This window comes from Furipterus horrens, unplaced genomic scaffold (assembly GCF_987537825.1).
Source record: "Furipterus horrens unplaced genomic scaffold, mFurHor1.1.pri manual_scaffold_13, whole genome shotgun sequence".
Classification (NCBI taxonomy): Eukaryota; Metazoa; Chordata; class Mammalia; order Chiroptera; family Furipteridae; genus Furipterus; species Furipterus horrens.
In genome coordinates, this window is record NW_028327183.1 from 51841486 (window position 1) to 51856167 (window position 14682).

The 14682-nt window shown below is 48.9% G+C and overlaps 1 protein-coding gene across 1 annotated transcript; it reads right to left on the reverse strand.

Annotated features, from left to right (window-relative positions):
- Window positions 1-3068: 3068 nt before the first annotated feature.
- On the reverse strand, window positions 3069-5938 carry LOC149995255 (sialic acid-binding Ig-like lectin 14). The gene is made up of 8 exons (XM_090259159.1): window positions 5877-5938; window positions 5419-5799; window positions 4930-5208; window positions 4629-4676; window positions 4158-4412; window positions 3775-4071; window positions 3221-3338; window positions 3069-3105 (listed from the first exon to the last, which is right to left on the reverse strand). The coding sequence occupies exons 1-8, from the start codon at window positions 5911-5913 to the stop codon at window positions 3069-3071; spliced, it is 1452 nt and encodes a 483-aa protein (XP_090115285.1). The 5' UTR covers window positions 5914-5938.
- Window positions 5939-14682: the final 8744 nt, after the last annotated feature.

Sequence of the window (14682 nt, forward strand, 5' to 3'; positions counted from 1 at the left end):
TACTTAAAAAAAAGAAACATAGGCCGTGCTCAATCATCAGCCATCAAGTGAGAGAAAAACTTTACAACACATGTAAACATTAAAGTATCACTCTCAAGAATAGGAAAATATTTCTCCACACACACACACACACACTGGATTTGGAAGGCTGACTACAAAAAAATGAATGTAAACTATTTTGGTTTCCAATGGGGGGGAAGGTGGGGAGTTCCTCCCACACCACCAAGTAATTCAGCTCAATTCGGACACTACCTACCTGAGGACAACATCAGAGCCCACAATTAAAGCTTCAGTTCTTAACGTGTCCCCCCGAACCCAACGTCTGATGCCATTGTCACCCCAGCGTCTCACCTGTGCCTTCAACACACCAGCTATGAATCAGGGTCCCAAGACCTCCTCCTCTTTGAACTTATTAACTTGCCAGAATGGCTCACAGAGCACATCTTACTCACGAGGTCACAGGTTTGATATAAAAGAATATGACTCGGGATGGAGCAGATGCAGAGGGCAGGGTGTGCAGTCAGGGGCGTGGAGCTTCCGTGGCCTCTCTGAGGTCCCTCCCTCCCAGCGCCAACGCGTGTTCACCAACCCGAGCGCTCCAAACCGCGTCCTTTTTGGTGTGTATGGAGGCTGCACTACATAGCCATGATCAGAAATCACTGAACGTTGGTGAGTGGTTCCACCCAGGCCCTCCCCCTGTCTGGTTCCCTCTGGCTTTTGTGCCACCCAACACGGGAGGCTCCTCTCACACTAGAGATTGCAGATGTGGCCCCAACACTGCCCCATCCCCTAAGTCCACGCTCTGTCCCCTGGGTCAGGAGTGACAGACAGTTGGGGCGGTGAGAGGAGAGGAAGTCGTGACCACAGCCACAGGCACGGATGGAAGGACCTGCACCAGGCAACCAGGGCCTCAGAGCAGAGAGGAGGCCGGGCTGACCCACCTCTGAGCACGAGGCCCCTGCGAACACAACCCACAGCCGTGACTTGGGGGAAAGGAGCGACCACTGTCGCATTCCAGAAGGGCCACAGAATCCATCTCAGGGATGGGAGTGTGTGTGTGAGAGTGTGTGAGTATTTTCCATGTGAACTAGTGATAAAACTATTTGTGGAGGTGAAATTCACATGACATAAAATTACTGTGCTGATTTCGGATGTGTAGACTGGGGGGCTGTTTATCGCGACACTTCCCCCATCACCGTCTTTTCCGCAGGCCTCCCGCACTCCTTCCCCACACCGCCTGCCGTGCAGGGATCTGTGGGGGGCGATTAGAAATGATTTATGCACTGATGGGCCGAATAAATCCTACAGGCAGAAGGTTGTCTATTATTTTTTAGTTAAATTTTACTTTTCAACTTTAGTTTACATTCAGTGTTATTTTGTATTAGTTTTGAGTATATGACATGGTAGAAAGAGAATCATATACATATTTTTTATTTACTGATTTGAGAGAGAGAGGAAAAGAGAAATAAACATCGATGTGAGAGAGAAACATCGATCGACTCCCTTCCATCGGTGCCCCCATTGGGGATCGAACCTGCAAACTGCATGTGCCCTGACAGGATATAATACCCGCAACTTTCGGTGGACAAGACAGTGCTCCAATCCATGGAACCACACTGGCCAGAACAAGAATCACGTGCTGTGAGAAGTGATTCCCCTGACATTTCCAGCACCCACCAGGCACCATAACTAGTTATTTCATTATTATTATCTATGTTCCTTATGACTATACCAAAAGGTAGCTCTTTAACTCAGATTCTCAGCAAGGGTCTGGCTCATTGAAATCCTGGATGGAAAACCAAGGTCATGACCTCCCTCTGCTGGACACAGTGCCATCCGCATTTCCGTGTTCCTGAGTCATCTCACCTGAGATGTTCTCCCTGGGAAAGCCCTCCTGGTCTTCTGCTCTGACATCCGAGAGGTAATAACCTCAGAGAATAAGGATAGCATGGTGATCCTTCAGGAGATAAAATCATGAGTCCTGTTTTGTATATTTTTGCATCTAGAGTCAGCCAGACCCGCTAGGGGAGAGGAAAGGATTCAGTGCAAACATTCATCACAGGTTTGGCCCAGAACCATTAGCTCAGCCACAGTCATTCTCAGATCCCAAAACTGGGCTCAAGAAACTCCCACAGACAGTAAAGACAACAGCAAAGTCAATTTTTATGTTGCAGTACTTAACATACTTTTATTTATAATTAAACAGTAATCACTACAATGTACGCATCTTTGAATAGAACAGAAGAGCTGTGCTCCTCACTACTCTGTATGAGTGTCTGCACTGACAGGGCAGTTTGGGAGACTACAGTCAGGTGTTACCAGGTACATTCTGGGCAATGGGAGGATAAGACCCCAAGTTTGACCCCTTCCTGGGCGTTGGAAGGAGAGAGAAGAGCAGAGGGTGGGGAGAGTGAGAGGACAGGTCAAAGGGGAGAGGCACAGGCAGAAACAAGGGGCCATCATGGGTGGGTATCACCTGTTGTTTATTTTCTGTATCTTAGGATGCTTTCAAGTCTGAAAAACCGCTGGCCAAGGAGAGACAGCTCCTCCCAGGACTCCCCACATCTCAGAGACAGGGAAGGACTCTGCCAGGAACAGCTCCTCAGAGGCAAACCATCCAATTCTGATCCCACATTCCCCAGCCACCAACCTGCCCTCAATCACCCAGGACCTGGGATCAGAGAAACAGAGACCACCCGCAGGAACACACCCACCAAGTCTGTACAAAGGCCTCGCCCTGCACTGGCCTGGATTTCCATGGAAACCCCCATAAGGCTCTGACTAGGCTTCCCCCAACTTGTGTCTGTTTACTGAGGAGACCTGGCGCTTCCCCTGGGGCCCTTCCTGGACTGGTGGGACCTCCTCTCAGAAAATGAAAGTCATAGAATCTTCTTCCATTGGCATTGACTGTCCTTGTCATCACTCAGTCACACAAATTAAAATCCCAAGGGTACGATTGAGACCGGTGAGTCAGGAGTTTCCAGGGAGAAGGTGACACTGATGTCCCACGATGGCCCCTGGGACCCCGCATCTCACCTCAGTGCCATAGTAACATAAGGGAGAATCGGTCAGGATGTGGGCGTTGTTGTCACGGGGCCTCCGCACCTGCAGAGCCAACACAGGCCTCGCTCAGCTCAGCTCCAGGCAGGGGGACAGCTCAGCCCCACCTGGAACTGGGGCCGGTCACTGACCGTCCCTGTAGGGAGACAGACCTGCCCACCTGGTGTAGCAGAGCCAGGTGAGGCCGCAGGTGAGGAGGAAGCCGGCCCCCATGAGGGCCCCTCTGACCAGGGTGAGCACCAGGGGCCAGGAGCCCTGCAGCACCCCAGAGGGGCTTCCTGGGGAAGAGGAAAAGAGGGTGACATAGTGACCCCCGGTCCTGTCCTGCCCACAGCCCCAACACCTGACATAGCTGCCCGCCCCCTGCACCTGTCCTGCACTCACTCTGCACAGAGAGGCTGACAGAAACATGCTGGGAGCCCAGCGGGTGCCAAGCGTGGCAGGTGAACTCCCCTCTGTCTCCAGCCCAGGACCCCAGGTGCTGAGGGCTGGGAGGCGCTCAACGCTTTTACCTCCAGGGACCAGCTCAGTGTGAGTGCACCACCCTAAGGACTCAGTGTCTTCTCTGCCCCGGTCCTTGCAGAACCCGAGGGAGGTTCCATTCAGACACGAGATGGGTGTCGTCCTAGCAATCACCCCCTTCCAGGCCCCAGCCCAGTCTCCTCTCTGACCCCACCCTCTCTCCCGAAGCCTCTGTCCCCAGCAGGCCCCGACCTGGCGGGGGCGACAGCAGCAGGACAGAGGGGCTCTGGGCCCGGTGGACGTTCCCGGCCTCGCAGCTGAGTCTGAGGCCGGCGCCGAGCCCCGTGCGGAGGCTCAGGGCGCTGTGGGCCCAGGGCCCGGCTGAGCGGGAGGTGACCGTGTAGGAGCCATCGCTGGGGGTCCCCTCCAGCAACCGCTCCCCCAGCCGCCAGCGCAGCGAGGGGGCCGGCTGGGCTTGGGACGAGCAGTTGCACTTCACACCCTCGTCCTCCTCCCAGGAGCAGGCGGGTCCCAGCAGCTGTGGGGGGTCAGCGGGGAGCGAGGAGAAGGTCAGCGGTGCCCCTGCCCGACCAGGACCCAGGTCACCTGCCCAGGGGTCCCCACCCCCAACTCACAGTGCACAGAGAGGCTGAGAGAGATACTTTGGGAGCCCAGAGGGTGCCGAGCGCGGCAGGTGAGCTCTCCTTCGTCCCCCGACCCCACGTGAGGCAGCTCCAGGATCCCGGTGCTGGAGATGGGGGTGGCGTTCAGGGCTGGGGGACCCCGGAACCAGCTCAGCGCTGCAGGGGGGTTCCTGTCAGCCACACAGAGCAGCCGCGGCGCCTCGCCCTCTGGGATGGGAAGGGATGTGGTTTGCAGGATCTTGAGGGCTGGGGGAGAGAAGTGTGGGGAGAGGGGCCAGGGTAAGAGCAGGAGATGCCGCTATGGAACACAGGGGGCAGATGCCCACCCATGGAGGTGAGGGAGGGAGGGTGGTATTTCCATCCTTGCCTCCCCAGATCTGATCCCATTCAACTGTTCCCCCCTCAGCCCCATGGCGGCCCCAGGGGCAGGTCCCAGCCCCAGAGACTGAGGTTCCTTCCTACCTGTGACATTTCTGAAGGACATGCCTACGGTGAGTTTCTGTGGGGCGTCTGTGACAGACAGACATGGCCCAGCTTCAGAGGGGAGGAGCGGGTGGAAGTCACCCCAACCCAAGGAGGGGCGGTGGGAACCAGGAAGGAGGGATAGCTGTCCTCTGGCCCCCTCCCCGCCTGCACTCAGATCCGTGCACAGGTGTTCTCAGGTAGATCAGACACCTGTGCACACAACACACACACACACACACACACACACAGAAGTCAGTCCCACTGCCCCCAGGGACCCAGCCATCCTTCCAACACTCACAGGAGACATTGAGCTGGATGGTTCTCTGCGTGGTCACCCCAGTTACTTGGTGTGTCACCTGACAGGTGAGGTGGGAGCCGTGGTGCCAGGGCCTCAGGGTGAAGGTGAGCACAGAGGAGCGGAGGGTCCAGGGCTTCAGAGAGTCAACAGCGGCTCCCACCCAGGAGAAGCTGAGAGAATGTCCCCCTTCGCAGCACCCTGGCAGGCTGCAGGTAAGCTGCGAGGGGCGGCCAGACTCCAGGGGCTCCGGAATGAGGATGTCTGGTTTCTGTGTGAGGTCTGAGGAGGCGAGAGGGAGGTGCTGGGGCCCCAGGGTTAGGGACCCAGATTGAGACCCTGCAAGGGACCCGGGCCTTGGTGCCCCAGATCACCTGAGGTCCTGTGTCTCATATGAGCACCCGGGACCCAAGCCCTGAATCAGAGAATGTCCCAGGGTCCTCTTCCTGTTCAAAATGGGCTCACATGTCTCAGCCAGTGACCCTGGCATACCTGTCACCTGCAGTGTCAGCATCTTATCCTGGTAAGTATATTTCACAGCACTTTCTCTCTCCACTCGGAAGACGTAGGTTCCTGAGTCACTCCTCCTGGCGTCTCTGATGCTCAGGGAACAGTCGCTGGTCGTGGGGTCCGCGAGGAGGAATCGGCCCTGGGTTTCTCTCTTCACTGCTTTATTTGGGTTGTTTGTGGTCACAGGAGAATCAGAATTTGTGTTGTCCCCACGCCGGTACCAGTAGGTGTAGGGATTGCTTATGGAATACCACAAACTCCAGGGGTAGGAGAAGGAGCAGGGCACGTGGACGCACAGACCCTCCTGCACACTCACCGATTCCTGCACTTGGAGCTCATAGCCTTGCTTCTCCTGCAGGGACCCTGGGGGGACACAGAGGCTCAGCTGTAACCCCTTCCCTTCCCCCACCTGCCCGTCCCCACGTCCTCAGCCCACTCACCCCCCCACAGCAGGGGCAGCAGCAGCAGGGGCACCATGTCTGCATCTGACAGGCAGAGAGGGTCCCGGTCCCCGTGTCGGGGAGGGGAATGCCCAGCTGTGGGGTGGGGCCGAGGACACCCCAACAGGAAGCTATGGGTGACAGACTGTGGCCAGGCCTGGAGGGGGAACTTGTGCTCAAGAGTGATAGGGGTGCATTGAGGGCTGAGAAATCGTCCTGTGTCACCTCTAACCTGAGCCTTCAGGTGATATACTGAAGCCTCCAGTGGGTGACAGGCTCGTTCACATGTGGACCTGAAAGTGATCGCCTTGTAGCTGATGTTTAAGTCAAGAGGTAGGTCGCCCATGGGCCGTCGTGGTCAGAGCTGGTCCTAGTGAATCCAGGCTCCCACTCTCTACCCAAAACCTTGAACGTTCTGGAAAAATATGAGTTTAATTTTATTTAGATCACCAACTGCTAAAAGAGAGGAAGAAATTTAATCTCAACTCCAGTAGCAGGTGGAACCCCGGGGAAAGCTGGGTCTCAAAGCCCTTTGCTCTGAGCATTTTGGAGACATGAGATACACACATGTTCCTCTTCAAGTGTTGGAGGGCCTGTGGGACAGTGATGGCACACAGACGCCCCCAAAACAGGACATGTGCAGGCAGATCTGACCCCATTCAGCTGGGACCCCAGAGGCACAGCAGCAAGTTTGCCAACTTAAAACTTACCCAGCTCCATCCTCAGGGCCCCTCACGCATGCGTCCCTTTTCAAAGCTTCAGCAAGGGCTCCAGGGACGTGTGGAAATAACCTTCAAGCCCACTGCTCTTCCATGAAAGAAAAAACTTAAACTTTTCCCAAATATGACAATGATGTGAAACATTTCACATGTCCCAGTAACAAGCGGTGTGATTGAAAGATCGTTTCTTAAACTGTACAGGGGAAAAAGAATGTTAATCACTTGTGCTTCCGGAAATGCTGAATTCTCTTCTATTCTTTTATTATATGAGCATAATATTAATATTTATTACTGTGCGACAGAATTATTCTCCTATAAAAAGGCAAAAGGGAGTATCAGTCAAAAACAGGTAGAGAGCGTGTTTGCAGGTGTGCCAGACAGGAATGCCACACTATTAATAAAAATAGTCTCTCATTGTCTGAATTCTTTATATTTTCATTTTCAGCATTTTAGTTTTTCTTACTTGATGTGATGTGTTTTCTCACTTTAGAAAAGCTCATAGGTGCTACATGTTGCTTTTTTTCTGAAGCAATGATCTCAACATTGGTGTAAATATCAGACTCCACAGAACCGGGGTCTGCCCCTGACACAGGGAACACGTGAACCAGTTCCACTCCACTCACCCCGCACTATTCATGTTTTCAAAGAAGATGGTCTTGTGCAAGCAAAAGACTAAAAGAAGCATCATTTCCTTCGATGTGACCCCACAATTCACATCACCAGGCGGTCTAGCAAATCTCAAGCTGGACTATAAAAATGAGAAGAAAAAAGTGTTGGCGCGAATATTCAGAGAGGAGAACACCCTTGCACTGTTTCTGAGGATGTAAATTGGGGATCATCGTGTCAATCAGTAGGGGACGTTTTTGATAATTACTAAAAAGCTGCCATAATATCCAGCAGTTCCACTTCTGGGTATTCATTTGGAGGAAATGAAAATACTAACTGAAAAAGACGTGTGCACGTCTATGTTCATTGCAGCATCGTTTACAACAGCCGTCTTGTCTGCCAACAAATGATGAAGAAAATGTGCACAGATACAAGGGGATGTTTCTGTGCCATAAACAAGGAGGAAATCCTCCAGTTCACAACTACTGTACACAAATGGAATGTGAGTGCATCCTGCTACGTGTAGTAAATGAGACAGAGAAAGACAAATACTGTGTGATTTCACTAGGATGTGGAAACTTTAAGAAAAGAATCCATCTCACAGACAGAATAGATGGTTGGTGGCCAGACAGAGGGTGGCATTGGGCAAAATGGGTGTGGGGGGTCAAAGGTACAGTCTTCATTACAAAATAATTAAATCATGAAGACATCAGGTACAGCGTGGTGACTGTAGTTAATAGTAGTGGGTATTAGTATTATACTGGTAACTATAATGAGGTAGTTAATGATACTGTGTTGTACACTTTAAAGTTACTAAGAGAGCCCTGACTGGTGTGGCTCAGTGGACTGAGTGCTGGCCTGTGAAGTGGAGGGTCGCCGGTTTGATTCCCGGTCGGGGCACAGGGCTGGGTTGGGGGCCGGGTCCCTGGGTGGGGTGCCCAAGAGGCAACCACGCATTGATGTTTCTCTCCCTCTCTTTCTCCCTCCCTTCTCTTCTTTCAAAAATAAATAAATAATACACATAAATAAAATAATAAAATAAAATAGTACTACTCTTTAAAAATAAATTAGTGAATAAAGTTTCTAAGAGATAAGATTATTTAAAGGTCTCATTACAAGAAAAATATAGTGGAAACTATGTGGTAATGGATGTTAACAAGACATGTTGTGGTGACCACTTTGCAATATATATGCATATCAAATCATTAAGTTATATGTCAATTATATCCCAATAATACATATATGTACTTAAAACAAGAACTCAGACTGGCTGCTTGGGTGACATTAGAGTGGCCCAAGTCTTCCACACAGAGTTCCACTTCTGCTCTGTTTGTGTTCCAACACCCTCATAACAAACTCTTCACACTGAATTCCCGCTGCTGGCCCTGGCACGTGTGGCTCAGTGCATTGAGTGTCAGATGTGAACCAAAAGGTCTTCGCTTCAATTTGGTGCACACGCCTGGGTTGCAGGACCCCAGCTGGGGGCGTGTGAGAGGCAACTGATCAATGTATCTCTTGCACATTGATGTTTCTCTCCCCCTCTTTCTCCTGCCCCCTCTCTCTAAAAATAAATAATAAAGTATTTCTTTAAAAATTATTGCTGCTGAAAGACATGCTTGGGCTTCTGTGTCCCCAATCCACCCTTGACTGATTAAATCTCAAGAGATAAAACAAAGAGCAGTGGGTGATTTCAAATGCCTTCATGATAAAACTCGTAACCAACTCAGAACAGAGGAGAATTTCCCTAATGAGATAGGGGGTGTCTTCAGCAAACATCATACTGAATGCAGTAGCATTGGGTTCCAATATAGAAGGGGTATGACAATCATTAAAAACTGTGAAAAACAAAAAGAAGACAAAGCTGTCTCTCTTCATAAATGAATGTATATATAGAAAAATCAACATTACATAGAGATGCATTGGGGGCTTAATATTAAAATTAGCAACGGCCTTAGAGACAAAATCGAATTCCAAAACTCAAATGCACTTTTCTATCAGCACAAAAAACAAAAGGTAGGATGTTATAAAGGATGCCATTGACAAGAGCATCAGAAGTTACAATACACCTGAAATATATCTGTTCATATATGTACATAATAAAAATATAAAATGCATTTTTTCAATGAAAGAGATGATAAATCTGAAGGACATGAAAGATGTTACTAAATAAAGAAATATGCGTGTGGATGGATATTAAAACAATATTGTGTAAAAGTCCACTCTACCCAGATGAATATGCAGAATTAAAGCAACATGTCACCCAATCCCCAAGTTCACTTTTGGGAAACTTGATACCGCTCTTGTAAAATTTATATGAAAGCAAATTTTTCCAAATGCAGCCAAGACAAACATGGAGAACAAAGTATAAGGACAGGCTCTGTAAGACTTCAGGACCCAGTAAAGGGTTACAGACAATAAGGCGGTGTTGCATTCACTGACACGGTGTTACACCACTAAACCACTGGGACAGAATAGGGCGTCTAGACCTAGACCACAGGAAATGTCATGCAGATAGAGGAGGTGATGCAGAGAAGTAACACAAAGATAAACATCTGTTTTAGTTTCTCTGATGTATGAGTTTTATTTTTTATTTAATTTTTATTTCATTTTCCAGTACAGTTTGGTCCCATTATACCCCCTGCACCCAGCAATCACCGCACCGTTGTGCATGTCTATGAATCTTTTTCCTTTATGCTCAAACTACCTCCTCCCTCATTCCTCCCTTCCCTCCCCCTCACCCCTCACCCACTTGCTGTCATCCTGCTGAGAGAGAGAGAGAGAGAGAGAGAGAAATATCAACTTCGTGTTTCACTTACTGATGCATTAATTGATAGATTCCTGCATGTTCCCTGACCTGGGATTGAACCGTGAACCTTGCTAATTGGAACAATGTTCTAACCAACTATGCTATCAGGCCAAGCATGATAAACATTTCAATAACACATGTGGGCAAGTAGGCATCCGAATGCAGTTGAATGAGATTGCACCCCTAGCTCCCACAATGCAGTAAAATCTAGTGCAGATGGATTGAAGATCTATTGTTGCACAAGAAAAAGAAAATAGAGTTGTTAGAAGATAATGGAGCAGGGCTGTCTCCATGAATTTACAGTAGGGAGGGATTTCTGAAGAAGACATAAAAAGCACTAGTTATAAAGACAAACATCAAAACTTGGACTATGCTAAAACTACGGACTCCTCCTATAAGGCACCATAGGCAGACTTCTGGCCAAGTTGGAGGCGTAAACAAACACGCTGCGTCTCCCTCCACAATTAAGAAGTAATACAACTACCTCAAAACTAGAAACAATGAGAAGTTCCAGAAAGTCAAACTGCATGGACGTCCAACAAACAAAGATATAAAGAAGAAATACTCATCCAGACATGTAGGAGGGGCGGAGCCGGGGCAGAGAGGACGCAGTGTGGTGGTGGCAGCAGCGGCAGCATCAGGCTGGTGGAAAGCACAGTTACACATTTTAAAAAGTCAGAATGGACACCTGGGGAGCGTTCCCAGCTCCTCACCAGACCACAGAGCTCATGGTTCCAGCACCGGAGATAATCAAGCCTCATTGCTTCTGACTGTGCAAACCAGTGGGGGTTGGGATGGAGGCAGAAACAGCTGGTCTCTCAGCAGAGTCCGTTTGTTTAAAGGGCCCTCACCACCCTAGAATGTCCGCAGACCCACCCACTCTGTGAACGATGGCCAGGGCAGGAGCTACAGGGGTGCCAGTTTCATACAGAAGTGGGAGAAGTGCCTGGAAAAGGGGGCGAGTGCTGAACAGGCAGCATTGTTCCCTCTCAGACACCTCCCCCACATACAGCACCACAATGTGGTGAAACAGGTTGCTGTGTACTGACAAATACCTTAGGCTCCGCCTCTTACAACATAACAGGAGCAACAGCTCTACCTTAAACACAAGAGGCAAACAAACACAGGACCCTGGCAAGATGAGGAGATAGAGAAGTATGGCCCTAAGGAGGGAGCGGATCAGGGTTCTGGTGAGAGAAATGAGTGACGAGGAGATAGCCAACCTAACAGATGCATAGTTTAAAACACTGGTAATAAAGATGCTCACAGGCTTGACAGATATGCTTGAGTATGGCAAACGCATAAGAAAAGAAGTGAAGGCTATGCTAAGTTAAATGAAGGAAAATCCACACAAAACCAATGATGAAGGGAAGAAAATCAGGATTCAAATCGATGGTTTGGAACATAAGGAAGAAAAAATCAGTCAACCAGCGCAGACTGAGGAGACAGGCATTGAAAAAAATGACAAGAGGCTTGGGAATCTCTGGGATACCTTTAAACATGCCAACATCCGAATCATAAGGATGCCAAAAGAAGAAGAAGAGCAAGAAATTGGGAACTTATGTGAAGAAATAATGAAGGAAAACTTCCCAAATTTTGTGAAGGGAATGGACATACAAGTCCAGGAAGCACAGAGAGTCCCAGACGAGCTGGATCCAGAGGGGACCATACCAAGACACATCATGATTAAAATGCTGAAGGTGAAAGATAAAGAGAGAATCCTAAAAGCAGCAAGAGAGAATCCTAAAAGCAGCAAGAGAAAAGCAAAGAGTTGCTTACAAAGGGGTGTCTATAAGACTATCAGCTGATTTCTCAAAAGCACTTTGCAGGCAAGAAGGGACTGGCAAGAAGTATTCAACATGGTGAAAAGCAAGGACCTACAACCAAGATTACTCTATGCAGCACAGCTATCATTTAGAATGGAAGGGCAGATGAAGTGCTTCCCAGACAAGGTGAAGCTAAAGAGTTCATCATCACTGAGCCATTATTATATGAAATGTCAATGAGACTTAAGAGAAAAAAGATCAAAACTATGAACACTAAAATGACAAGAAACTCACTTATCAACAACTGAATCTAAACATTAAAAACAAAATCCTACTAAGCAAACTAGAATAGGAACAGATCATAGGTGTGGAGATGATTTGGATGGTTTTCAGATGGGAGTGGGAGGGGGGACAGGTGGGGAAATGGTGCAGGGACTAAGAAGCACAATTGGTTGGTACAAAATAGACAGGGGGAAGTTAAGAATAATATAGGAAAGGGTGAAGCCAAAGAACTTACATGCACGACCCATGGACATGAACTAAGGGGCGTGGAATTGCTGGAGGGAAGGGGGTTACTGGGCAGAGGGGAGCAAAGGGGGAATAATTGAAACTCTTGTAACAACATAATCAATAAAATATACTAAAAAAAAAGAAACATAGGCCGTGCTCAATCATCAGCCATCAAGTGAGAGAAAAAGTTTACAACACATGTAAACATTAAAGTATCACTCTCAAGAATAGGAAAATATTTCTACACACACACACACACACACACACACACTGGATTTGGAAGGCTGATTACAAAAAAATGAATGTAAACTATTTTGGTTTCCAATGGGGGGGAAGGTGGGGCATTCCTCCCACACCACCAAGTAATTCAGCTGAATTCGGACACTATCTACCTGAGGACAACATCAGAGCCCACAATTCAAGCTTCAGTTCTTAACGTGTCCCCCGAACCCAACGTCTGATGCCATTGTCACCCCAGGGTCTCACCTGTGCCTCTGACCCACCAGCTATGAATCAGGGTCCCAATACCTCCTCCTCTTTGAACTTATTAACTTGCCAGAATGGCTCACAGAACGCAGAGCACATCTTACTCACGAGGTCACAGGTTTGTTATAAAAGAATATGACTCGGATGGAGCAGATGCAGAGGGCAGGGTGTGCAGTCAGGGGCGTGGAGCTTCCGTGGCCTCTCTGAGGTCCCTCCCTCCCAGCGCCAACGCGTGTTCACCAACCCGAGCGCTCCAAACCGCATCCTTTTTGGTGTGTATGGAGGCTGCATTACATAGCCATGATCAGAAATCACTGAACGTTGGTGACTGGTTCCACCCAGGCCCTCCCCTGTCTGGTTCCCTCTGGCTTTTGTGCCACCCAGCACGGGAGGCTCCTCTCACACTGGAGATTGCAGATGTGGCCCCAAAACTGCCCCATCCCCTAAGTCCACGCTCTGTCCCCTGGGTCAGGAGTGACAGACAGTTGGGGCGGTGAGAGGAGAGGAAGCTGTGACCACAGCCACAGTCACAGATGGAAGGACCTGCACCAGGCAACCAGGGCCTCAGAGCAGAGAGGAGGCCGGGCTGACCCACCTCTGAGCACGAGGCCCCTGCGAACACAACCCACAGCCGTGACTTGGGGGAAAGGAGCAACCACTATCGCACTCCAGAAGGGCCACAGAATCCATCTCAGGGATGGGAGTGTGTGTGTGTGAGTGTGTGAGTATTTTCCATGTGAACTAGTGATAAAACTATTTGTGGAGGTGAAATTCACATGACATAAAATTACTGTGCTGATTTCGGATGTGTAGACGGCCCATCACCGTCTTTTCCGCAGGCCTCCCGCACTCCTTCCCCACACTGCCTGCCGTGCAGGGATCTGTGGGGGGCGATTAGAAATGATTAATGCACTGATGGGCCAAATAAATCCTACAGGCAGAAGGGTGTCTATTATTTTTTAGTTAAATATTACTTTTCAACTTTACTTTACATTCAGTATTATTTTGTATTAGTTTTGAGTACACAACATGGTAGAAAGAGAATCAGATACATATTTTTTTATTTACTGATTTGAGAGAGAGGGGAAAAGAGAAATAAACATCGATGTGAGAGAGGAACATCGATCGACTCCCTTCCATCGGTGCCCCCATTGGGGATCGAACCTGCAAACTGCATGTGCCCTGACAGGATATAATACCCGCAACTTTCAGTGGACAAGACAGTGCTCCAGTCCATGGAGCCACACTGGCCAGAACAAGAATCGCGTGCTGTGAGAAGTGATTCCCCTGACATTTCCAGCACCCACCAGGCACCATAACTAGTTATTTCATTATTATTATCTATGTTCCTTATGACTATACCAAAAGGTATCTCTTTAACTCAGATTCTCAGGCAGGGTCTGGCTCATTGAAATCCTGGATGGAAAACCAAGGTCATGACCTCCCTCTGCTGGACACAGTGCCATCCGCATTTCCGTGTTCCTGAGTCATCTCACCTGAGATGTTCTCCCTGGGAAAGCCCTCCTGGTCTTCTGCTCTGACATCCGAGAGGTAATAACCTCAGAGAATAAGGATAGCATGGTGATCCTTCAGGAGATAAAATCATGAGTCCTGTTTTGTATATTTTTGCATCTAGAGTCAGTGAGACCCGCTAGGGGAGAGGAATGGATTCATTGCAAACTTCATTACAGGTTTGGCCCAGAACCGTTAGCTCAGCCACAGTCATTCTCAGATCCCAAAACTGGGCTCAAGAAACTCCCACAGACACTGAATACGGCAGCAAAGTCAATTTTTATGTTGCAGTACTTAACATACTTTTATTTATAATTAAACAGTAATCGCTACAATGTAGGCATCTTTGAATAGAACAGGAAGAGCTGTGCTCCTAACTACTCTGTATGAGTGTCTGCACT

Coding starts and splice junctions, on each gene's coding strand:
- LOC149995255 (XM_090259159.1), bottom strand. CDS start 5,913: ATGGTGCCCCTGCTGCTGCTGCCCCTGCTGTGGGGGG. Junction 5,800..5,876: donor GCTGCCCCTGCTGTGGGGGG/GTGAGTGGGCTG, acceptor GTGTCCCCCCAG/GGTCCCTGCAGGAGAAGCAA. Junction 3,106..3,220: donor ACCTGGCTCTGCTACACCAG/GTGGGCAGGTCT, acceptor TTGGCTCTGCAG/GTGCGGAGGCCCCGTGACAA.